This window comes from Cariama cristata, unplaced genomic scaffold (assembly GCF_000690535.1).
Source record: "Cariama cristata isolate BGI_N322 unplaced genomic scaffold, ASM69053v1 scaffold22532, whole genome shotgun sequence".
In the NCBI taxonomy this organism is placed as follows: domain Eukaryota; kingdom Metazoa; phylum Chordata; class Aves; order Cariamiformes; family Cariamidae; genus Cariama; species Cariama cristata.
In genome coordinates this window covers 11,728-37,144 of record NW_009603549.1, presented here as the reverse complement: position 1 = coordinate 37,144, position 25,417 = coordinate 11,728, and the positions used below count along the sequence as shown (strand labels likewise).

Here is a 25,417-nt window from a genome sequence, read left to right as displayed (position 1 = left end):
TTTCACTGGATGCCTCAGGAGAGCAGATGGGGATAGTGAGCAGTGGATAAGGTAAGTGTTTATCTGCTTGGGGGTTTGTATGGACCCTTTCCTGGACCGGCTCCTCCTTAATATCCTTATAGATCTATATAAAAAGTTGTCTTTTTCTTGCCTGCTTACAGTTTATGGTTGGCTAAATTTCATAAATAACATTTTTTTTTCTGTGCGCTCAGGTGAACACAGCCTAGAGTTGCCAGACTTTAAGTACCCTGTGAAAAGCAACCCCCTTTAAAAAGTCTGATGTTACCTATCTAGAAATCGAGGCATCTAGAATCTCTAGTGCGTCCTCAAAGTCTGTGTTGCTGCATTTGATTTTTTTCTTTTCATGTCTACTTTCTATGTGGCTTTCGAATGACTGATAAGCACAAATATTAGAAAAAAAATCAGCCAAGACAGAATTATTTTAAGAAAAAAAGGAAGAAAAAAAAAAAAGAAGTTGGGGGGGGAAGTAGTTAGGTCCGAACTGATGGCAAGCTTTTTTGCTCATCTTTAAGATGCATTTACTTATTCCAATTCTATCGTTATTTCTGCCACAGACTTGATGTCTAGCAATGTAAACCGTTCACGTTTGAAAACAGAATTTGCCTTTAAATGTGCTTAGACTAGAAAAAAGACGCCTGGTGAGGTCATTTGCAGAGCAAGAGTTAATGCATCATGCAAACAGCTAAATAAAGGTTACAATCCAAGTGGAATTATTCAGAGCTCAGGAAGAAATCTGGCATTTGCAGTCTGTCACTAGTTTGAGAAGTCTGGCTCTCGCCGTGTCACTGCCACCCAGGGACATCCTCCTTTCTGTGTGGCAGGCAGCGCTGGATGCTTTTCCTGTAAAACCAGCAAAAACAGGAGCGTTGGGAATTGTCATGTGCGAGGAATGTGTGGAATGAGGGGTGAGTATGAGCCCGTCTTGGCCCAGGTTTCACGGAGCAACGTTATGAGTGTAAATAGCCCCTTTTCCTCTTCAGGACCGGCGAAGAGCCGATGCCAGGACAGCGTGTGACCCCTGACATCCCTGGGCAGGATTGCTCCCTGCAGGGCTACGAAGAGCCGGGTGCCTCTTGAGACCTGCCAGTTAAGTATTGACATTTTTGGGGTCCTACCTGAGAAGGGCTCCTCGCCCTTCTTTCCCACCAACATCCCCGGGGAGCTGAGGGTGTCACCTGGGGGCAGGATACACCCAAAGTACGTAGGTGATAAAAATGCATCACTTGTGAACGCCCGGCCTTTTTTAGAGTTGGCAGTCTTCATAGAAGTGTTGTGCTAAGGTTGTGTTTTGCATTTTGTTTCCTCGTTTTGTTTCTGTAAGCCAAGCTTTTGGCTGATTGTGCAGGAAATCAACTGCTATGGGCATTCACTTCAATGGGCGAACTTTAAATGAGTCACCAGGGACCCGCTGCTGCCGAGCTGAAAGAGAAAGAGACACTCAAAACCTCTAGCCAAGCCAAGATATGGCGGGAAATATCAAAGAGGCGAAAACTGAAAGGCACAGTAGGGTGAAAGACAGATACAGCTTGGTTTTCCTGTCCATAACTGGTCAGATTATGGCAAGGTTGGAATGGAGATTAAAAAACAAAAACAAAAACAAAACCGACGTAAAATTTTGCTAAGGGAAGTTTGTTGAACATCAGGAAACGTGCTCTGGTGTTGATGTTCCATGAGCTGTGTGCAATAATCTGGGGATGGAAATACACTGAGGAAGTTAATAGGGTGCTTGAGAAAATATTGGAAAATGTATTAGAAAGAATAGTTCTGTGCAGAGCAGAAGGTGGAGCAAATGCCCTGCTAAGCTCCTGCATTCATTCCTCTTTTCTTCTTTCCCCTCTGATTTCAGAAGTCTCCCCAGGCTCAGATAACTCAAAGAGAAGGACCCGCACCCTGTCTCGCAGGCAAGGTAAAGAGGTTGTGGTCATAAAAATGGAAAAAAAAGAGGAAGATGGGGGCGGGGGGGAGGGAATAAAGGGACGGAAGAGAAGTCTAAACTTGGGTGTTGCTTCCCCCCAGCACACACGTGAGCAGCAGAGTCCCAAGAAGAAGACTAGAGAAAGGTTGCCATCTTCTGGAAGGATAAATATCTGCCATTACTGAGAATACTCAATCTGATCTACCATAGCATATTTCCGATAAATTTATTTTTCAACCTGAATTCTCATCCATATAAATCCAATGCAGTCTCATTTCATCGATATATATGCCGTGATCTCAGCTTTAGAAACTGACATAGCATCCTGGATTTTAATAAGACTCTCATCTCATCAAGCTTAAAATTAGGAGCATGTTAACATTAAGGATTATCAGTAGGGAGACAGACTTTATCTATTCTTGAGCCTGAAAACCAGGCTTTTTTTACTGAGCATTTAGATGCCAAACTTAAGGTGTCCAGATGCGGAGAAACTGGACAATGGAAAAATAAAAATAAATTACAACTCTCTTTTTAAGCAGCATCAGCTGTTATTCTACCTACTTCAGTAAATTAAGTACATCTATGTCAAACAGAACCTTTTTATTAATCAAAAAACCCCTGCAGGCAGTCCATGGAGCACGAAAGCATTTAGCGTTACTTTCAGTTAGCCCGTCTTAGAAATGATTATCTCTATTAGAGGAGTTTATGCAGTGACTAGGATTAAAATAGCCGCAGAGCTACCGACCGTTCTGCTCAGGGCAGGAAGGGTCAGGAGCCGGAGAGAGGAGAGACCACGTGTGGGGCCGTGAACCGGTCGGGTCTGCTGCCTGTGCGGTGCCGGGGCTGCCGGAGGCCGTGCCGTCACCCCCAGCTCTCCGTACCCCTGTCCCCGCGCTCCGCTGGCGGGATGAGAGGAGACGGAGCGCTGGTTTCCTCTGTCGCGGGGGAGCAGCAGGGCAGGCACGCAGGGAATCTGCCCTGCTCCCTGCCCACGGCGGTGGGATCCTCACCCGTGGTGCGGACCTTCGGGATGCTCCTCTCCCCTGCCACTTGCCCCATGCCCTCCAGTGACAGTTCCTTCCCATGAGAGGGGATGCCGTTCTTACTTTTCGCTGTCCTGATACCAAACGGGGTGTGTCGGCACCCTCGGGTAGTGTGAGAGCCTTTAAACTTTCAGGAGCAGATCTCAGAGGGGACTAGGAGTGAGTGTGAATCTTTCTCTCTCTCCGTACCAGCTTCCCAAATCCATCCGATTTTTGGGGTTCCTGGTGAACTTCGCGCCTTGGTGAAAGCTGCCACTCCGAGGGACACTGACGGTCTTCCCCACGCTCCCATCCTTTGAGTATCGGACGTGTTTGACTTGTCACTGTTTCGCATTCCTCTGTCACGGCCGCGGTGCCGTGGCGCCAATCTGCGGCTCAGCAGCGCTTCTGCTAAGGGGCTCCTTCTGTCATTAAAATCTCCAGTGCCGGTGGGGAGAGCTGGGTTGGCATCTCTTCAGGCTCTGAAATCCTCAGAGCAGAAGCAGTCACATAAACTTTCCTCTCCCTGTTTTTCTCTTCTCCCCTTTCTGCGGTGGGCAGGTTTGGCCAGGAAGACGTCCCAGGGCTGGGGGGCTCGTGGCCATTGCCGTTCCGCTGAGACGGCCCCGGGCAAGGGGTGAGCTGATGCCAAGGGTGCTGGTAGCCTCTGAGCCAAGGTCACTTGTCCCCTGAAGCACCGGCCAGAGAGCCACCAGCTCGCTCCGGTCAAGCTCCCGAACAGCCACCGCATGGGGATGGCCGGGACCTTTCTGTGTTCTACGGAAACTTTCTGCCCAGTCAACACAGGTCACCCTTCCGCACTTAATCCCGGCCCGCGGCACCAATCGCTTCCCCGATAATCTCCCAGAACAGCTGTGCTCTGATTGCATTGTGGATTAGGAAATTACCATTTTCCACAAAACAGCTGCTGGCTGGAGGGATAGCATTTACTAATCACTGCGGGGGCAAGGGAGGAGGGGAGGAGGCGAAGGAGAAAGGGGTTTTGAAGCAATTTGGTTTCTTGGAGGATCTAGGGATGAGCGAAACAGCAGACAAAGCGTGAGTCCCATTTCGGTGTTGCTCCTCCAAATTCACAGGACTTCGAGGACTTGCTGCCAAGGTAAATTCAACTTTCTTTCCTTTTGGGGCTGTCTAGATGTTGTGGGCGGTTATTGTCAGTAAGTGCTTGGCTTTTATGGAGGGAAACTTCTCTGACAATGTTCTCATGAAGGAGCAGGTCAGAGTTACTTCTCATTCCCTGTGTCCTCTGCATCCTTGATCCAGTTCCTTCTTCTGACTCATTTGTTTCTTACATTTTTTTTCCTTTGTCCTTATGGTTTGTTCTGAAATCATATGGCCTTTCAACTACTATCACAAATCAACTGGAGAGAATATTTTTCCCACTATAGAAGATATTGAAATTAGAAAAATGATTTTTGTCACTATTATGAGAGGAGCGATTTTTTTAAAAATAAAAGCATATGCAAACCAAAACCTGATGACAGAAAATCTTATAATCAAGCATTGATGAAAAACTGGAAAACTTTGTGTGCTGAAGGTTTCTATTTTCAGATCAAAAATCATGCTTTTGAGGAGAGCAATTTTATCTATAATTTCCTTTTCAGTCATAAGCCAAATTTTCCACTGAAAAAACTTTCAGTGAGGAATTTGCCACCAACTTTGGCTAGAAACTTTCACATAATTAACTGTTCCTAGTAGGTATCTGCTCTGTGAAAACGGTGATATCCATCATGCCTTCAGATCATGGAAGTCATCAGCTATGGTGTCGCTCAGACGTTACCATCTCCAGGGTGCAGCATCTCCATTGCTGAAAGAAAGAAATGCTCTGGTGAAGAGACAAAAGAAGCCAGAGCATAAAACAATACAGGAATTTTTCAGGAGCTGGGTATTTTCTTGCCTTCGATGAGGGTGTTCTGGATCAAGCCCTGTTTTCTCAGTGTGATGAGGTGCTAATGAAGCCCTGCTTTCTGAGAGGAGCTTCAGCACCGTCTTTATTGACCACATTTCCCAGCTGGCTGGTTAGCAGAACAGATGCTTTGGATTGCACCGCTTTTAGCTGTGGTGCAGTCACAACAACGCAAAGCTCAGGCTCGTATCGTTTATTTACAGTAGTGTCCACAATGTGCTGGGCCTTTCTCACACATTCAACGTTGGGCAAGTCAACCGAAGTTATGTGAAGAGGACCGGCAGCAGGCGATGTCGGTACAAACTGAATCTATTCACAGGCAAATAGATTTTGAGAGTCATAAATGGGAAAGGGTGGGAGTATCTGGATGAAGTTGTGCCAAACATAGGGAGCGCCATGTGGGAAGAGACACGCATTGATTACATGAAAGTTGATGTGTGGGTAGATGACATCTAATCAATCCATGGAGTGGTAAGTTGGGGTTCTCAGAAGTCAGCGCAGGGTTTTGCAGGAGCTGTAAAGCTTCCCTCTGAGTGAGAAAGACCACAGGACCCTGGCACACAAACTGCTGCCTGAATTACTTTTTCTAATGAGACGAAACCGGGACGGAGTGTTTGGGGCAATGTTTGCCCTTACAAAAACCAACCCTTTGGCACTCTGTGTGATGGCAGGGACGCTGCCATCCCACCGCCCTACCAAATTTCTGGTGTGCAGAGCAGTGCCTGCCCAGGTGGGAGGTGCTGCTCCGGGTCTCAAACTTGAGCTGCCAGGTCCGGGTAGCCGGGTGTCCCTCCCGAGCGGGTCACTGCTGCGATGTGTGACCTTCACTGATCCGGGGACATTTTCCTGCCTCTCCCCACTGTGAGGGCAATGCACTCCCTACCTCCCGAGGTAGAGTAATGAACTGCTCGAAAAAGTGTTTGGGGACACTTGGCAGCAAGAATTCTCACTGAGTTGAACAGAGCATTCATCACACCCCATCTAAAGGCAACTCATGGTATTTGGGGAAGTTGGTTTTTCCCTACCGTGTCTGAGATGGAGTGAATATGATGTCCCTTTCGTTCTGCCCATGTGCTCACACACCCCAAGGCACCCATCCCTGCTGTGTCTACCGGCTCACCCTCTCCTCCCTGGTACCGATACTCAGTGTACTTTGAAGTGGTTGCAGCTGATCTGTTGCTCCATGGCCTTGGCTTTCAGGGAATGGTTCTTCCATGCTGGGTGATCTGCTGGGCTGTCGTGAGGTGGGCAGAGGGCTCATATCCCGTCCGTCCCCACAGGGATTCGTAAGGCTAGGTGGGACAAGTGGCCGGTGTGGCAGTCCCTCCCGTTTGTGTGTTGCAGATGGAGCTGCTGAAGGGATTGCCGTGGCGTCGTGCTTTCCTGGCTGTCATCCTCAACCTGCTGGCTCTCAGCCTCTCCACCACTGCCTTGCTCAGCAGCTACTGGTGCACCGGGACCCAAAAAGTGCCCAAGCCTTTGTGTGGGAAGAGCAAAGCCACCAAGTGCATCGGTGTCCCCATGCCGCCCGACGCAGGTGCTAGCAACATTTCATCCCAGGATGTGGTGCACTACAGCTGGGAGACCGGGGACGACCGCTTTGCCTTCAGATACTTCCACACGGGGATGTGGCTTTCCTGTGAAGAGAGCATGGAAGGGCCAGGTAGCGTCTTACCCGGGCGGCCACAACTTCTTTCCTTGTATTTATTCCACAGGAGTTTGGAAATGAAAGGCGGGATGCTGACAACACTGGGGAGAAAAGCCTGCTTCATTTTGCTAGATGGCATCGGCCCTGTGCGCTGCTGTGGTCATATTCCTGCCGTTTGGGTTGTTTGCAGAGGGAGGCAAGGGAGAATGGTTGTCCCTGGTGTGCCCTTCGGTCTGGAAGAGGGGCTGTGAAGTGCAAGTGGTGGTGATGGCGGCGGTGACTTTGCGATGGCATCGTTCAGTCTGATGTGAACTGGCGTGAGCCTCCTTTCCCTTTCCCCGTAACTCCATTCCTGTACACGGCTTGCTCCATGCTCTCCAGGGCACATTTGTGCATGTCCCCTCAGAAATCTAAGCAGGTCGATTTTATGCAGTGTTGTCAATTTATAGTTATCACTGTGAGCACTGCAATAGCTGGTCTTCTCCTTAAATCACCAAACTGAGAGGTTTTGTGAATCGAACAGGGACTGTTTTGCTTAAAAAAAATTAAAGAGAGTACTGCCTTATAGATACAGAGAAAACTTGGAGGATCTGAACCCAGAGGAACTAAAGCCGGGAGGCAAACTGACCTGAGGATCAGGGCTGCAGCATTGTAATTTTTTTTAGCTGTTTTTGTGATATCATGACAGATTTCCTTTGTGATTTTTAACTGGCATGTGGGACTGGCACTGTGAAGCCTGGAGTGCCAGGGGCTGGTGGTGCAGGCTGTGCCAGACCCCTTTGGTGCCCACCTCCACCCTTGGCTTGCTCCTGCCCAGCCCTGCTGAAGCCCTTCTGCCGAAACCTGTGCCACGCCAGCGCAGGGGGATGCTCTGCGGTGCACAGATGCTCTTTACGGCCTGGCACACACATCAAGGACCAGAATCGACCCCGAAGGTGGCCAACAGGGAGATTCGTATCTAAAGGCACAGTGATGAAAGTCGCTTTCATCAGGCCCACTCCCCTGAGCCCCCCGCCCCTCCTTCAGCTCTCCCCAAGCACAAACATCTCACCTTCTTTAACTAAGCCACCGTTGTAGCGTAGCGTTTCTCATTTTCTTATCTATTGCTGTCAGAGTTTGAAAGTAAAGACCTGGTGAATAAAAGCAGACAGAAGGGGGGGTGGGAGCAGGAGGGAATGTGCTCAAAACTCTCATGTCCTAATGAGAGGGCTGCTTCGTTATGAGCATTTCCAGACATGCTGTGGAAGGAGATGTGTTTTTTGGGGGGCTGGTTTGGGCTGGGGTGTGTTTCTGTGGTGGTGTTCGGGCAAAGGTTGGACTCGATGACCCCCGGGGTCTCTTCCAACCTCATCGATTCTGTGATTCTGCTGTTCCATGGTGCTGGAGGGAATGGGGCTACATCCCTTGTCAGCTTTCTCTGAAAGACATGTCTGCTCACCGGGCAGTCCTGGAATAACCCCGATGCCTGAAGGAACGCAGAGAGCACGTTAACATCTGGATCGCAGCAGAGCACGGGGTGGAGCGCGGAGTCGGTCTCAGTCCCCTGCTTCCCGTAAATCGAGGACATCCCACCCGCTGCTGTGGGTCTTTGAAGCAAGTGCATAGACAACAACAGCGAAAAAAAAAGGGGCTACTATGAGCAAAAGGAGTTTGAGTTGAGCTGGAGAAAGGATTTCATTATTCAGGCTAATCTCGGGGTCAGTTTAGATGAGCCATTACTGAATAACCTCATTAAAGTTCCAGGTGAAGTAGCAAGCCACAAGTTAATGAGGACCGCAGATGGCACTAAACTGGGTAGCGTCCTGAGAGCTGTGGATAACAGAAGTAATACAGGAGATTGGGAGAGATTAGAACTGGGGACAGAAATTAAGAAAATGAGATTCTTACATGAAAAGCAGCAGGCTGATACTTCTGGGAGAAAATACTGTGCCAAGTAGAGGAGAGGACCCTCCAATGCAGTAACGCAGTATGCAGAAAGAGAGACTTACAGATAATAATGATGGATCCTCGGCCGAGACAATGGTTTGCATCTGGCCAACATAAAAAGCCATAGCAAATATATGAACACCATTTGTCCAAATAGCGCGCCTAAAGTATGAGGACAGAAGGTCCTATTTCTCTGTGATTCTCTGCCACAGAAGAGGGACTCACATCTCTGTCGCGCAGCATTTCACTTGGGAAGATTTTTTTTTTTTTTTTTCCTTTCTTCTTTGGGAAGCAGTGCTAGAACTGCTCTGCTGAGACTGGGGTGAGAGGGAGGTCACGTCCGCAGCAGAAGTGGTGGTGGTCCTGCCGTCTGTTACAAGGTGCACCCTTAACAGGCCTGACCAACACAAGTGTTGTGAATGAGTAGCAACAGATTTCTATATTCACCAGAGGCTCGTAAGATTTATGAATTGCTGAAGTTTTTTTTTCTGGAAAGGCCACTTCTGTTTTTCCAGGCAGACATTGCCTTCCCCTGCCTTGCTCCAGTGAAGGTCTGGGAAGATGGTCAGCAAGAGAGCAGAGGGGAGAAGATCTGACGGGCAGACTCAGGGATGGCCGGAGCTATGCAGCAAAAAGAGAATGGGAGGAAGAGATTTGCTTTTCCCTTATGTACCCTGCATTGTTTTGCAAACTAACATCTTTATTTTTGTGTTTCAGAAGAGAAATGCCGTAGCTTTATTGAGCTTTCACCACCAGCAGAGAGAGGTAAGAGCAAATCCCCGTACCTCACTGTAGCTGCCCAGCGAACCTCCTTGGGATGGGGGACCTGCAACATTTCCCCGGTGTCAGGACCGCAGGGTGGGTCCCCAAAGAGCCAGGCATGAAATCCTGCCCTCAAGGTTGCTAAAAGAGCAAAGATTTCCTCCCAGATGTTTGCCGAAACCATCTGTGAGGGCAGTGCTGGAAACATCAGACCCGCTCCCATATCAAGTGGGATTTGTCCCAGCTAATAAGTTGCCCGGTCTGAGCTTGTCATCTTGCCGCAGTCAGCGGAAGGGGATGGAAGCCACCTGAGGGCAGTCCCTCAGTCCCTCCCACACGTGCTACGCGTTGACTCGGTGCTTCAGTTTTGGGGTCTAACGTGATGACTCCAAGCTGAATGACCTCTTACTTTATGGTAAGTGATCAGGACATCTGCAAGTTACACTTGCAGGGTGAAGTCCTTGCCTCATCACTTGGGTTGGCGAGCTCACCCCTCCTGTCATCGGCACGTGTTTCAAATCATCCTGGGGATAACTTCAGTATACCTGGATGTACGTGTACATACGCAACGGAGATTTTACTTACTGGAAGCTTTTCAGTTGGTGTGGGCTGTTCCCTGAGATGGAGGCTGGAGGCAGGTCATTTCAGGGGATGTTCGTGTGCGAAGGGAAAGGCCTGGGGTGCAGAGCCCGTGCCAGCGTTCGAGCCATGAGAGCCAGGGCTGGAACAAACGCTGGGGAATCACAACAGCCAGAGGGGAGATGAGTACTTTTGGGGAGCTCATCTTTTTCTGCCTTGTTTCCCCTATTTTAAAAACATAAATCGACATGCGTTCGCAGGCGAGGGCTCCGGTGTGAGTGGTCTGCAGCGGCATCGCTGTGCGGAATAACCTGGGTCACTCTTGGCACAACAGCAGGGTAGAAAAACCTCCCCTGCTTATTCTTTTGGGAAACAGTATTCACACAATACAAATATTGCTGGTCTTACAAGATCATTTTGAAGTCATGCAGATCTCCACTTTGTCATAAAATGAATGATTTAACTGCATTTACTGAATGACTCTTGCCTTTACTGCAAAATGCTCACTTCACAGGGAGTAGCAATGCATTTTTCTTCTTTCTCACCTTCTTGTGCTTCGTTCCCTGCCCAGGCCTCTGGCTCTGTTGCTTCCAATGTCTTCCTCATAGAGTGTTTTCCTAAGAAAGGAGGTTTGCGCAGCCAGATTACGTGCCTTTGTAAATCTGTCTGTCTCTCGCACCCCTCCTACTGCTCCTTGTCTAATCGCAGCCCAACGCTGATAGAAAAGCTGTGTTCTGTAAGACATTGAGCTCCTACAAATTAATTAGAAGATCACTGTGAGCTTAAGCATGGCACTCAGAGGGACACGGTGGTCTTTACAGCTCTGTCACCTGCTGTCGCCCCTTCCCGCACACAGCATCATCCCAAGATGACCTTGGCCTCCAGCACAGCTGTCGTTACAGAGTTGGGCCAGCACTGGAGAAGGCGATGTGGCTGCTGGCCGCAGGCTGGGCTGGCTGTGTGTGCGGAGCAGCTCCACGTCACGTAGGCAGCATTGCAAGACCAGGTTATGTGCTGAGCCTGGACTCCCAGGGAAAGTGGTGCAGAGACCTCCGTGCATGTGTGGTGCCTGCAGCCCCCCGGACACCTTCAGCAGTCTTACCTCTAACGAAATAGTCTCCCTGATGGTGCTGCAGCAAGCAAGCCAGCTCCTTTAAGCAGGGAATGCAACTCATCAATTCCCGCTAAAGAGCTGGCTGACTCCATGGCACTAATCGCCTTGAGGAGTCAAGTCAGTGCCACATTAATGAGGGTTTTCTTCACACTCCTTTTTCCCAGTTGAATGTCTCCTCTACGGCCATTAATAGTCGCTAACAGTAGTGTTCACGGTGCTGCTTCATTTATCAGATTAATATTTCTTCCTCGGCAAATCCTGTGCTTTTCCACAGCCCAGCATTACCAAGTGCCTTTCCCCATTCTCCTCCAAGCCCTGCCGCACAGTGAGCTCAGCCGTGGACTGTGGTATCACTTAAGTCCCACTCATAATCCCAGCCTGAAAGTACTGGCACTCCGTTCGAGCAGCAGAGTGAGTGGTGAATGTTATTGCCCTAACTGGATGTACCACCCCAAGGAATGTAGTTTCATTCTAATTGGGGTTTCAGTGAGAAATACCGGTGTCCAAGGGGCTTCCTGAATTTCAGAGGCCAGGTCCCAGCCGAAGCTGTGGATGCACCATGCTGTTCTTTACTTAACCAGTTGAGTCCCAGGTTAAAAGTCGTCTGCTTCCATTGATGTGATTAGAAACCAACTCTGAAGGTCACTACGCTAATGAGTGAGAACCTTCTAACATCCAGCCCAGAGCTGTTTGCAGCCAACCGACGACTACTAGGTCTTGTGCTAATACTCACCAGCTTTCCCCTGTCTTTTTCCCCTTGGTTTCCTCCCGGCTGTTTATGAATAACGCTGGCTTGTTTACAGACAGCACTCCAGTTCCTCCCAGCCTTTGCCATGTCAGACTAGCCAAGCCATCTTCTGTGACAGACTCCCTGTCCCCTTCAGCATCCTTTGAGCCCTTGCTCGCAGGCTGGGGGGATTGCTTTTGGGTGTGTGTTGTTTCCCTTCTTTCCAAAGGACATCCCTTCAGGGTTGGGTTGGGAAGGGGGAGGACTCTCCCTTGAACAAGCCATCCTGTGTTGATGTGAGAAGTCTCTGGTTCCCGGCAGGAATCCTGTGGCTGTCGCTGGGATCAGAGATGTTGTACATCAGCTTGCTGCTCATCAGCTTCATCCTCCTGATGGTGGAAATGCTGCATACTGGCAATCCTGTCTGTGGGCTGAAGCTCAACGCCTTTGCTGCTCTCTCCTCGGTGCTGTCAGGTAAGCGTTACTGCAGGCGTGGAATGCCAGCAGCAGGAGAGCCTCCTCTCCCACACAAGGCTGAAGGATGCTGCCCTGGCTCCTGCTGTAACTTCTTTGCTTTCTTGTCTTTTGTCTCCAGGTCTCCTTGGGATGGTGGCACACATGATGTACACTCAAGTCTTCCAGGCAACGGTTAATCTGGGACCAGAGGACTGGAGACCGCACTCATGGGACTACGGCTGGGCATTCTAGTACGTGAGCTCTGAAGCCATCTTCACCTTCCCGGCCTTTTGGGCTTCAGCCATGCTACACCCTGCCGAAACTCACCTCCTCCTTTCTTGACCCTCTGTGTTTCCAAAGACAGGTGCATCATGGCCCTCCTACTGCTAATCTAATCTCCTGTCTTTGCCTCATCCCCTACTATAACAAATAGTTGCCAAGTTACTTAAATGAGTGGCTACCAAGGACTGGTAAAACACCGGGGTGGCACCTAAACAAGTGCCTTCAAGCCTGCTGACTGATCAGGCTGGCCCCTGTGCTGATTTGCCCTGTTTGGGCTCAGCTCTTCCCGCAGGCCGGTGTCTCACTGGCGATGATGCTCTCAAACATGCCTTGTTTTTCTGCAGTTTAAGTAAATGGCATGCTGGTTTGGCACCTTCACTAACCAATGTCCAAAGGGCCTATTCCCGCAGCACCAAGCCTAGATGTGTGCTCAAAGATGTGGTCACTGTAGCCAGGAGGAGCAGCGGCAAGAAGCAGCTGGCTCAGGGTTCCTTTCTCCAAAGCCTAAAGCAGCCGACCGCAGCTGATACGCCACAGCCGACTTGAAAAACAGCGGGATGAGCCTCGCAAGGACAGCGCAGGCTCACCTGGCAATGCTGTACTGATGATGACCACGTTGATTCTTAAAACACTCGAGTGCCACGTGCCAGCCTGTGGACATCCAACGTCGGCACGGCCATCTCGTTATGCTCCAGCAGACAGGTCGCATGTCCAGGAAGACACGGAGCAGCCCTGCAATACGCAACTTGCTTCCAAGCCGTGCTGTCCTGCCCTGACCAGCTGCGGGCTTTCCTGCTGCTGTTTTTATTTTCCCTGTACCCCTCCCTTCCCTCTGACAGGGATGACCAGTATTTACCCCACCGATCTAAGAAGGATCGTGTGGCGGGATAACCCCCAAGAACTGTCATGTTACGAGCCTTAGTCTTTCTAGTTCATGTCCGTGCCCAGCAGCTTCTGCCTGGCAAACTGGGATGCATCACGGTGCGTGCAGCTCAATTCCTGACCCTGCTTGGCTTCTCACCGCCTGTGCTCTTCTTGTGTCTCCCCTGCAGCATGGCCTGGGCCTCCTTCACCTGCTGCATGGCCTCTGCCGTCACCACTCTCAACACCTACACCAAGACGGTGCTGGAGTTCAAAAGGAACCACATCAAGGGCTACACTGGGAGCTTCAAGGATCAGCCTCAGCACCACCAGTGCTTCATACAGCAGCAAATAAGCAGCTACTACGAGCCCCACGACAAGCCCCTCCACTCCGTCTCCGAGGGAGTCGACTTCTACTCCGAGCTGCAGCAGAAAGTGCTACAGCGGGAACCAGAGCTGGAGCTGGACGAGGTCTTGGGACAGACAATCGGGGAGGATCGCTGTTAGGGATGAGTGCGCAGGGGCAGAGAAGCGGGGTTTGGGAGGTACAAAAGCTCCGAACCAAACACTGGCACCACTGTTAGCAAGTTCTTGGGGAGCTCTTCCTTCCGCTACGGCTTGGGGAGCGAGAAGAGAGGGTGGGCGCTGGGCCAGGGCAACAGCAGTGCCAACAGGAGCAGGGTGATCCTCCCTGACCCCCGTCTGATGGGTGTCCTCAGCTGGGAAGGGTGAAACTGGAGGGACGCCTTGTTGGTGCCAGCCGTCTCCAGGCCCTTCCAGCGAGCGCGGAGGCAGATGTCCTAATCCCGGCGGTATTGCACCCGGGACCAGACGGTCAGTGCATCCAGCTGGCAAACTGCAGTGCTGGGCCTCTTTGGGTGGCGTCACATTCACCTTCCAGCAACCCCCCGGTTCAGTGCTATGGTGAAGGGTATCGGTGCTCCTACGGACTGGCTGTAACCCCCTCTGAACACCCTATTCATTCGCCATTTCCAGGCCCAACCTCCTCTTCTCCCTGCCCCCAGATTAAAAGTGCTGCTGCAGTAGGAATGGGGGTTGCTTTCAGCCATCTCTCTCCTCTTTCCTATCTGTAACGACTCCCACACGCTCCCTTCTTGCTTTTTCCCCCCAAATCTCCCATTCTAAGGTACCTTCCTGTCTGTCTCTTTCTACTGTGCTTCTCCACAACCTTTAAGAATCCTCGGCTGGGCTTTTGCTTTTCTCTTCATCTGTCCCCTTTTCCCCATTGTAAAAATATCGCAAACAATCCCCAAATCGAGCAAACTCATAATCTCTCAAAGGTGAAACACTGGTTCATGTGACACATGATGCTGTACACAGTATTTATTTGCTCCACTGCAGTTCACAGTTCAAATACATTTTCCCAACAATATACAGATAGACTCTTTATTCACAGCGGGGATGTGTGTGTGTGCGGGCAGGATGAATTCACATTGTGGAGGAGCTAACATCACTACACTTGAACATCAGTTCTCTCAGGAAGAACCTCAGGAGAATAACTACTTCAGGTAACAGTCGCTTCACCTTTTCCAGCAAGGTGGTGGCTAGACAGGAGGGAAGAGGCACTCCTGTTTAATCCTCACGTGTAACTGGTCCTCACACTTTCAGTCCCTATTATGCAGCTGTATTAACTGACTATATATTATAAACACCAACCCCTGTCTAGAGGAAAACGCCAGGCCTAGAGCCGTTGCTACAGTTGTGCTAATATATACAAAGCTATTTACACAAAAATGCCATTAAACATATACAAACTGTTCACAGGCTCTGACATCAAGAGAGCAGGGCCCAAGGACCGGCCTTGGGGCTTGCAGCTAATCCTGAAGGGCTACCATGGAAGCTTTACATGGAGACGCAGGGATGGAGAAGACAGAGGGTGATAAAGCAAGGAGAGGTGTCAAGAGCTCAGGAGAGCAAACCCACGGTAGAAGTGCACATCTGGAAGGAAGGTCAAAGCCCTGCCAGCACCTCACCACTCCCAGGGCAGCGCGGGGAGGCTGGCAGGACACGTGCCAGGGGGAGGACAGAGGAATCCTTTGCAATCCTCACCTCACCCTGGCTCTGCCTAATGTCAAACGCCAGACCTAGAAAGACATACTGGGAAAACAGTCCCCACCTTCTTGCTCTGCACCGTGGGGAGCTGCTGGGGCACCAAGTGGTTGCTTTTTAATATAGTCATTTCTGTTACAAGAAAATTCATGTAGATGCTCTGCAACTACAGGAGACTGATGGCACACTCGGAGGCACAGTTCAAAGTGGGAGCAAATGTGCCCCGGGGCTAGTCCGTTCCCCCTGGAACTGCACACAAGGCTGGGCTGGCAAGGGAAATGGTAACGCTGAGCCCAGAATAGGAGTTAAAACAGACAGAAAAGCTTTCCAGTTCTGCCTCTGTCTGAGCCTCTAAACCCTGAAGCAGTGGTGTGAGAATCAGCTTTGCTGTGACTGGATCTAGTGGGATCTCTGCAGTGCCAGTGGGGATCTGCTGCGAATCTATCCCAAAAGGGCTGTGATGCATTTGCAAAGGGGGACTCGGCCCATTGGACTGCCAGTGACACTTGGCGTTCATAAAAAGCTTAGGGATGGATAGAACTAAGATGTGAACCTTTTGCTTCTACAGGACACACATGAACCTGTCCTGAGCTTGGGACTGGGGAAAGAAATGCACAAGTGCAACGGCTGGGAAATGCTGTGGGAACCATCTTTCCCTCGATCAGGTAATTCAGCCAGAGAGTTAGTTTGTTTATGAGTTTGGGGACAGAAAGGAGAAGAGGGCTGGGAGCACCGGAAAGGTTGTAGACAAGACTAGCCCTGCAGGAGCTAGACAGAGGCTTCTCTCCAAAACCAGAAAGATTAAAGCACATGGTGTCCTTTAGCCACACTATTTGCCTCGAGTCATCATGGCCCACTCTAGGCCTAGAGCTTGTTTGACTGCCTGGGAATACTGTTTGGACATAAAAAGGAGTGTCCTAAATCTCATTCATAAATTAAACATACAAAAAATATACATATATTGTATAAATTGATACACATATATATAAAACTTGGTTTTATATATATATATCTATCTGTATATAAATTCTAAATTCACATTTCTGTGTTACCTGGAAGGAAGCATGCAAGAAGGGCACATGAAGGGGGAGAAGTTCAACAAGGTTCCTCTGGTACAGGACAGGTCTGCCTAGGACAAACCTGCCTCCAGCAGCATTCCCCAGAGAGCTGAAGAAAGGGGAAGCGCTTTTCACCCCCATTCCCTCTACACAGCAGTTTTCCTGAAGATCCACAGAGCAGCTTCCTGTATTCGCCATACAGGTCACAGGTCCAACCAAAACCTGAGGAAGCACCAGGCTAGAGCTGGAGAAGGAAAGGCAAACAAAAACTAAAGCCAAAACCTATTATCATCCAGTCTGGTAGAGAAAAGTGGCAATTCACAGGTCAGCAACTGAACCTGGGAGGACCCTTGTTTGCCCATGTCAAAACAAATGATCTCTGTCCCACCTCTCTGTTCCCTCTGTAAGTCTCTCAGTCCCTTAGGATCATCGTCCCTGGTCCTTTCTAAGATCCCCCTCCTTGTCAAACTGCCAAAGTACAGCTCAGCCTCACAGTCTGGTCAGCTTATGCCCAAAGGTGCAGCCAGTCACCCTGCAGTCTCTTTGCATCCCACCAGACTCTTTGCATCCCAAAGAATACCTAAGTGTGTCTGTAGGGAAGAGATTAGATGTTTTCAAAGGCCTGGATTTCATCAGGGATTCCTGCACAATCTCACCTTCTGAGGAAAGTCAACGAATTTCAGCCGGGCAAGAAACCGCCTCACTTCTCCACGGCTGACTTTGGGAGTGGTGGTGTCCTTTAGCCACACCATTCGACCTTGACTCATCATGGCCCACTTCAGGCCCAGCTTGCTGACAGAAAGAAATCCTGGCTGCTTTTCAGAGGTTGCAGTTGTTGTCACAGTGATGTGAAATGCATCCTTCTGGAGGTCGTTAATTCCAACTGGTCCATCAGAAAAGGGTGACAAAATATTGGTGAGCAGTAAATGATGATGTTTCTTCCAAAAGAAACCTTACACTCTGTACTCAGTCAAAACATCCACTGGACTGAGGGTATACGCAGTCTGACTTTACAATTTCATGTACCTTAGTTAATCAGGGAAAATGATCTTAAATAAAAAATTTTCCATGGAAATAAACTGAAATTTAGATCAGAAATGGAAGGGTTTGCTTCCAGGTGATGTTTCTGAGCTTGACATAGGAGATGCACATATTTCAATCATGCAGTTCATTTTCAGAGAGCTTTCCTTCCCACACCTGTTAGCAGCTATTATTTTACCTCTACAGAAGGAGAAATTGGTAAAGCACGGGCAAGTCAGTTCACTCCAGTCACTGCAGAATGATCTGTACAGACCTCAGAAATCCCAGTTTCTAATGCACCCCTCTAAAAATGATATTCTCTTTGTTCTTGACTGAGCTGCGTTTTTGATACAAATCCAATTAGATGCATCACTATGTAGCAGCTTTTCTGCGCTTCCTGGCATACAGGACTCAGTGCTGGATGAACTGATCTTTTATCCCACATCGTGCCATGCTCAACAGGTTGGCTGTTGGCTGAACTGCTTTAGAAAGAGCAAGGAAATCCAACAGGGACTGTAGTGTCTTGCATAGATGATAAATCCAGATCTACTTTTCCTTGAAAACACATGTTTAAATATTTTGGATTCCCCCTCTTAAAAAGAAAGAGGAAGAAGCAGCACAGCTGCTATCCCAGAGAGCATGACAAAATGGTCAACAAAGGCAGAAGTGTATCTGAAGTGACACAGAAAAGTTTCATAGTGATTCTTCATGCACCACCTTAAATCATAAATAGCTCCATGGAAGGCAAGGGAACTTCTCTGGTGTAAAACATGCCCGAAACCAAACTTGGACCTTTCCTTGCTTAAACATGTGCAAGAAACTTGGTGCGTCTTTTATTTGCAGAGTAGGGGTTGGACAGGACCTTCCTTCAGGAGGAAGATGAATCTTATTTCCCATTGCTGGCCTACATGTGGTGGACCTCAGGTGCTACCTGTAAAAGCCCAACTACATCCCATTGTTTCTCACAGCTACCTCTCCCTCCATATTTCTTTTAGCCTAGGTAGTTCCTCCTCCATTTGTACTCACCTGCTGAAGCAATTACTTTGTCTGTTGCATTGGTGAGGTCCAAAAGGACTGTAGGAAAAACAGGATGGAGGAGATAGAGGTGGTGCAGCCTTGGGCGCTCAGGTCTGGGACCAGGTTGCTGTTGGAATGAAGGACAGATAAAAACATTACATCTGGCTAGCAAAGAGGAGCCTAGCCTTGCCAAAGAAAGAAAGTAGTTTTCTGACACTGCGCTGCCTTTACATGGATCAGAGAATCAAAAACTCTATGATTTTACAGAGATAGAAGGTTTATTCCTAAAACAGAATTGCTCCACAACTTCTGTTTGGTAAGGCTGTGATCTGGCTCTGTTAAAACCAGCTTGATGGGTGAAGCTACAGTCTGGAATTCTGAGTTTCCATGCTGACTTGTGTGCCTGCCTGCAGAGAAGCAGCGCTCTGGGGCTGGGAACAAATCTGCAGTAAAAATATCTCAGTGTTGCAGAAGAAAATTAAATTCAGGCAGAAAGCTTTGGTATTGTGGATGTGAACTTGCTGTCAATAAGGCTTTCTGGTGAAGAATTTGCACACAAAAACCCCTGTGTTCATGCTCAGAGAAGTCAGAGTGTCAAAGCAAGAGGAAAAGATTTGCCTGACAGCCTTCTTGTATGGCAGGTTTAAAGTTCAATTATGTTAGGAATACAAGACATGTGCCTCACAGAGAAACCTCAAAGTGAAGAAAGGATGCTTGCTCACCAAACTCTGTAACACAGGCTGTGCTTCATCAGCCCAGAAGAGAAAAACAGACTTCTTGTCCAAAGTCATGACTGACAGTGCATCGAGTTGCTGCTTCTGCCACGGGAGTTCCTGGTTCCAAACAGGGAGGCCGGATTTGCCATCTATCACCACCACCTCAAGGCAGGGGAGAGATCTAGCATTAATGGGTATCCAGGTGTGGGGGTACAGAGAGCCCCCTTGCAGTGGCATGGCCTGTGCTGCTCCCCGTCACGCCTGTGGCCACGCAGTGATGAGTGTCAGCCACAGAAGTGGGAAGAGCGAGGAGCAGGGAATGACTGTCCCTTTCTACCCAACCTCCCTCACTCCCATGCTGCCACTGCCCTCCTTGCCTTCACATGTTTTACCTTTTTGTTCCCATCTCCGGTCTGTGCTTGCAGCATGAAGTCCAGAGTCTGGTCAGCACCAAAGTAACCTGGTACAGGCTGGCTGCAAATTTGGAAAAAGAAACACTCAGCCCCATGGCAGAAAAACAGGGGTTTCAGATGGAGGTAGCACAGTTGCTCTCATCCTCCATTTTGCCTCTTAAAAGGGCAGGATTTGCCATGCTAAATAAGACCTTTTATCCACTCAGAATGTTCTGACTGTCAGGAACCATTTGTTGGTGGATCAGAAAAGTGCAAAATGATCAAGCAGCCCATGGTGCTTGTTAGCCATTCTACAGAGTTGTCTGTGTGGGGGGCATCCTTTGCTGGGCTGTGTAGGCATCTGTTTATCACCCTGTGACATGACTCTCTATCATTCTTTCCTTAGCATGAGAACCCGCACAGTTTTGCTATGGTCATATAAAACTGCCCAGCCCTTTCAAAATGCATCGGCAGATTTGACCTCCTCCTGAATGCGTATTTCCCAGGCTGCCTTGGTTCTGTGAAATGGCTCTTAATATACTCACCATTAATGTCAGCCCATGATTCTTAGTTTTCCTACTGCTGGCAGTTTCACAAGCCTTTTTATAACCTTCAGCAGTTTAAATGAAGTCCCCTCTCATCCTCTCCCTTCTGGGTGACATAACACTATTACTCGAATATCTCTCATTATAACTGTTTTCTAACCATCTTGCTTGCCTTTGGCTTTCTGAGTCTTATCTCTGTCTTCCTTATATTCACTGCAGCTAGACACACGGTTCTAAATAAGCACAGACGATTCCTCAAAAGTCACAGAATCAAAGATTTTATGGCAAGGCAGAATCATCAGAATATGTCCTCCCTCCTCTTGTTTACGACAGATTGCTGTATTTCACCCAATTGACCAAGTACCAGTAGGCTGACTTTGACTAGATCTACCAGCCACGAGCCTTGCTACAGAAATACAAAGCTGAGATGAACTCATCACTTCTTGTGACAGTCAGTTCCAACAATGAATCTCACTCCAAGAAACATGCCTGCATTTTCATTTTCTTGAACATGAATGGCTTTCGCTCCAAGGCACTTGTTCTTGCTATGGCAAGATGAAAATGCCCATTAACTCCTATTACTTACATGCGCTTATGAACTCACCTCTCAGACTTCTCTTTGATCGTATAAACCAACTGTCCTAAATCTTCCACGCTACAGCATTTTTTCCAGCCCTTTCCTCCAATTTTTTCCAGCTTCCCCTTTAAAATACGCATACCAGAATGGCTCCTGAACAGCAATGCCACAGTACAGCAGTGGCTTGACTATTTATACTTACTACATCAAACAATGTCACTCGCTTTACAGACACCTTTGGCAACCAAAACCAATGCTTTCAAGGCAGTATCATGGGACGCTCCTATAGCCTGAAAGTAGCAAAAGCAAGTAGTAGGTAGTTCTATCCTATGGACACAAACTTAAAACCTCTCCTAAGGTGCCTCTTCTCACATCCCTTATGGGTTACAGTCAGCAGCAGATCCCACAAACTGAGTGCAGACAGACATATGTATTTTAGATGCTACTGATCAACTGAAAAATCCCCTGGGCACTTTTGCAAATGAACCAGGCGGCTAGTAATTATTCCTGCCCAACGGTAATCCCCACAGCAACCTGCTATTAATCCTCTCTCATCTGAAACATCCATTTACAACACAATTTTCAACTGCTTACTCAATTTCATGGTCTCTGAACTTCACCCTTGTTTTATGACTATTGATTCTCCTTTATGATTTTCCAGGGATCTTGTCAAAAGCTATCTGGAAATGCAGCACATCTGCAGCAGCCAGGTTGTTTTTCTCAGAGACTGTTCCCAAAGGGCTGGACTCAGCCTGCCTGGCTGGAGGGGTGTGCTTGGGGCAGGTTTACCCAGGAAAAGGGGAGCTCTCAGCTGGCTCTGTAAGCTTTGGCTGATGAGGAACTGGGTTTTGGTCTGTTTGACTCTGTGGTGACACCCCTGAGCTGAATGTGCCCACCAGCCTGTGTTGCTTAAGCAGAACGTCTCTAAAGTTCTAAAAAAACATACCCTCTTAAATAAATGCTTATCCACAATACATTCAGTCTACCAGATTTTGTCTCTCTTAACTCAGAGAAAACAGGTAGTCCAGGACTTCAGCACAGTGGCCTTGAACAAGAATTGCTTTCATTATTTTTCAATGCCTATCTGGCAGCTCCTGCACACGTGTTGTACTCTCTCCCTTGGGAGGTCACAGAACGAGAAAAAACAGGGCTGGAGTGCAGCAACCTGGAATACTAGTTGCCCAGAGAGGTTGTGGAGCCTCCATCCCTGAGATACATAAAAGCCGACAGCACACAGCCCTGAGCAACTTGCTCTAGCTGAGCCTGCTTGAGCAGGTAGGCTGGACTAGGCAATCTCCAGAGGTGCCTTCCAACCTCGACCATACTGTGATTCTGTGAATGGAACAGGTAAAGCAGTTTTCAACCCTTCTTGATCAGAACCCATAGAAATTTTCCAATTCATTAGTGGGTCCATTTAGAAATTTCTTGTGTATAACTGATTTTACAGCACCTATGAACTGGCTTTGCTTAGTCAGTACACACTTACCCTTTAAACTAGACCCCAGGCACATCCAGAAGTCTGCAGACTCGAGGTCCAAAACACTTTCAGTCCATCTCCTTTCCCCATAGCACGATCGACTAGCCATAAGCCATACCTAAAGTCATTACTTATGTCACCTCCAAGCCTTCAAGAATGTGGACATTATCTGAATATCACAAACCTAGCTGAACACTGATTTTTTTTGCTTAATGAAGTTCCAATGCCTTCTTCCTATAGATGCTCTTGACAGTCAGGTAACACTGAGCTGAGAGCTGCTTTCTTTCTTCTAGATAGCAGAGTAAGTAATTTGTTTCCCACATAATTTCCCTCAACTGTGCCCAACTGCCCTTTGCAAATATTTAATATTGGGCAAGCTGAAATTGCTGGTTATTATCAACCCACGAGATCTGGCAAATCACTTAATTTCCATGTGTGAAATTAGAGGGCGAGTAGTATTATGTTAAGGTTTACATTTAGTATAGATGGTGTGCTGACTGCCATCAGAGTGCTTGTTTTCAGCTTTCAAGGAACATTAAGATCTGTGGGCCACATTCAGACACTTTCTCTAAATACTTAACACCACTAATGCAACCGCTGCTCTCCACTGAGCTGGCAAGCGGCAGCCCTGCACAGCAGATGGGCTGAATCACACACCAGTAATCTCCTGAATTCCAATGTCGTGACATTCCCAGGACATCAATGTTGTGTACCTGAATCAAGCCCCTTATTTGTGATCACCCGCAAGCACACAGCTCAGGTTTCCAGCCTTCTGTTCCTTGCTCCCCCTGCCCTCCTCACTTGCTCACCGATGCACCTGCACATCTCCAGTTCTTAGATTTCTCTGCAGACTTGGAGAATTCTTCTCATTTGCTTTCTAAGGAGGACATGTGCTTACAACTGAAAGGCAAGAAATAGTACAGGAAGAAATAGGACAGAAAAACGCTCCCAGTATGTAACCTGCTGATGTTCTGCAGTTCCAGGGTCCAGCGAGGCTCCAGGTCCTGTCCCTGCAGTAGGATCAAGCCCTCTTTGGTTGTGATGAGCAGGTTGCTGCAGTTTGTGTCAGGTGTCTTCATCGTCTGCAGGAAGTCAACACCCCCGCTGGGACAAATGGAAAGCAGAGAGGAGATTCCGAGGCTTGTATCTGCACATCTCCCACTAGCTGCCTGTCCACCTGGCAATTCATCCTACCTCAGATTTGATCTATTCTTGGAGAAGCCCATCTTTTCCCCAGTGATGGAGCCTAGCTTCCTCTGGAGGTTCCTCAGTTAAGTGGGCTAAATTCAGGTGTGGGGTCTTCTGAACATCTGGAGTTGCTACAAAAAGCATGGAGTTTGCGGGTTCGCATTTGTTCCCTCCCTTTATTCCTATCCAGGCTGACCTTGACCACAACTTGGCAGTAAAGAAGAAGGAGCCGAGAAATCCAGGCCCACAATGCTGTACACAGACTGAGCTTCCCAAAGGGACTCCATTAGCTGGGAACACCTTGAGTTTTCTTCCTCCAGGTATGCATAGGGGGTGGGAGAAAGGAACAAGGAGCAGGAGAAGCAAAGGACTCCCTTTTATCATACTCTGAACTTCTTTTGCTAGGACAACCACAGGACAGGGAGGAAACAACGGGTTCCCCAGAAGACTGTTATCAACTGGACAATGAAAAGGAGGACAGTATTGAAGCAGAAGGGGCCACCTCTAGGAGCACTAAGAGGTGCCTACCCTCCCCTTCCTCTCTTAGCAGAAGCAAGATGACAAGTCCATCTCCTACCTGTAAATACCAATGAGCTCTGACAAGTTGACAGATCTGCGCTTTTCCCACTCCGGCTCCTCCTGCTGCAGCATTGCAGGAAAGCTGTCCCGGTTTCTGGCTTGGGTAAAGATATCCCTCAGGGCAACTGCTTGGACATTACCTGTCAGGAAGAGTAAAGATGAAGAGTCCTGCCTGCAAAAGGTAACTCCCCAGTAGCACAGAGGGTCCTTGGGACCACTGCAGTTGTGGTAGAAGGCACAGAAATGCCCAGAGCTGGAACTCGCCTGGCCTTTGGGAAACTCCCAAGGTATTTCAGGCTAGCAGGTGTTGGTGCTCCTGCACTTTTCCACACCATGGCAGTGAAACTTGTTCCCATGCCCTCTCCTCCTAGCTTATACTGCAGAAGGCATGGTAGAAATATCCCAGGGACGCTCTGGGTCATTTTAGGTAGAATGAATGTTTTCTCAGTAAGGTGAAGTGCTGGAGAGGCAAGGTGCATCTTACCAAAACCAAAGAGGATGTAGATGGCTCCTCGGCTGGTGATGTGGACTTGGGGGCCAATCACCTTCCCTTCTCCATTGGTGCTGTACTTCACAGGCCCACCCAAAGCAGTCCCAGTCTTTCCTGACACCAAGATGAAAAACACATCAGGCTGCCAAGAGACAGATGTAGAGATTTTTAGCGGTGCTTTCATGCACTTGTGCTCTCAGAATCTTCCCCGGTCCCCACAGCATGAAGCTCCATTGCTCCTTCCCCCCGTAGCAAGGTCTAGCTAGTGGTCTCTTTCTCTTTGCTCCATCTGGATTCCTGGGCATCTTACATTCACGATTTTCTCTTGACTGAAAATGCATCAAAGATAGAAGAGACTTCAAAAACCTGAACTCCTCTAACAACATTAATGACAGAATTGTAGGGAGGGATGAGCATAGAGGAAATGTGCATCTGAATTAATCACACAAGTATTTCTCTCTTTTGGACAAGCTGAATGCTCCTTTCTCCAGAGATCTATCTCAACATGGCGCCCTACACTGCTGCTAAACACTCACTTCCAACCAAGCCCTCACTGAACAGAAACAGATAATTCTCAAGTCTCAGCCAGGTGTAAATAATGACCCTTCTGTTCATTCCCAGCTGACAAGAAATGCAGGTAGTCTCATTATTGCTTGATCTCACTGCTCTGACCTGTTGCAAGAAAAATGGTGCTTTTCAGGGAAATCTAAGGGAATGAAAATCAGGGGCTCTTGCAGCTCCTGTTACAGCCTTTCCACATCAGGCTCCCTGTCCTGAAAGTCAAGGTCCTTTCAAATCTGGAGCAGGGATTGCTGTACCTGTGTCTCTTTGAGAGCCAGAACAACAATATCCCTAATCCCATCTCCGTCGACATCCGGAAGAGTTGCAGCCGGTGCAGCCAGGATCCCGTTTGAAAGGTGGGTGGAGTTCAGTGTCCAGATGGTCTTGCCTGCGGGACGAACAGGATGAAAGAGACCTGCACCACTTGGGGAACCAGCGGGCATCCCCCGAGGGTTCCACAAAACCTTCTTGAAGAAGGGAGCAAGAG

General features: G+C 48.5%; 2 protein-coding genes across 2 annotated transcripts in view; one reads left to right on the top strand and one right to left on the bottom strand.

Moving 5' to 3' along the window:
- Positions 1-1,084: 1,084 nt before the first annotated feature.
- Positions 1,085-13,747, top strand: GSG1 (germ cell associated 1). The gene is made up of 6 exons (XM_009695250.1): positions 1,085-1,129; positions 6,230-6,548; positions 9,177-9,224; positions 11,963-12,115; positions 12,237-12,348; positions 13,432-13,747. The coding sequence occupies exons 2-6, from the start codon at positions 6,230-6,232 to the stop codon at positions 13,745-13,747; spliced, it is 948 nt and encodes a 315-aa protein (XP_009693552.1). The 5' UTR covers positions 1,085-1,129.
- A 2,417-nt stretch (positions 13,748-16,164) lies between these two features.
- KIAA1467 (KIAA1467 ortholog) overlaps positions 16,165-25,417 on the bottom strand; it is a gene marked incomplete at its 5' end in the record, with an annotated part of 14,920 nt that continues 5,667 nt past the window's right edge. Inside the window, 9 exons of the mRNA XM_009695251.1 lie at positions 16,165-16,612; positions 17,025-17,251; positions 18,415-18,532; positions 19,128-19,283; positions 19,514-19,595; positions 23,073-23,216; positions 23,878-24,019; positions 24,364-24,511; positions 25,188-25,318. Coding sequence (XP_009693553.1) covers positions 16,607-16,612; positions 17,025-17,251; positions 18,415-18,532; positions 19,128-19,283; positions 19,514-19,595; positions 23,073-23,216; positions 23,878-24,019; positions 24,364-24,511; positions 25,188-25,318 — 1,154 coding nt within the window. The remainder of the gene's footprint in view (positions 16,613-17,024; positions 17,252-18,414; positions 18,533-19,127; positions 19,284-19,513; positions 19,596-23,072; positions 23,217-23,877; positions 24,020-24,363; positions 24,512-25,187; positions 25,319-25,417) is intronic.

Excerpts from the sequence above, each read along its gene's own strand:
- GSG1 (XM_009695250.1), top strand. The coding sequence starts at position 6,230 with ATGGAGCTGCTGAAGGGATTGCCGTGGCGTCGTGCTTTCCTGGCTGTC. Across the intron at positions 6,549-9,176 it reads AGAGAGCATGGAAGGGCCAG|AAGAGAAATGCCGTAGCTTT; the intron begins GTAGCGTCTTAC and ends TTTGTGTTTCAG. Across the intron at positions 12,349-13,431 it reads GACTACGGCTGGGCATTCTA|CATGGCCTGGGCCTCCTTCA; the intron begins GTACGTGAGCTC and ends TCTCCCCTGCAG.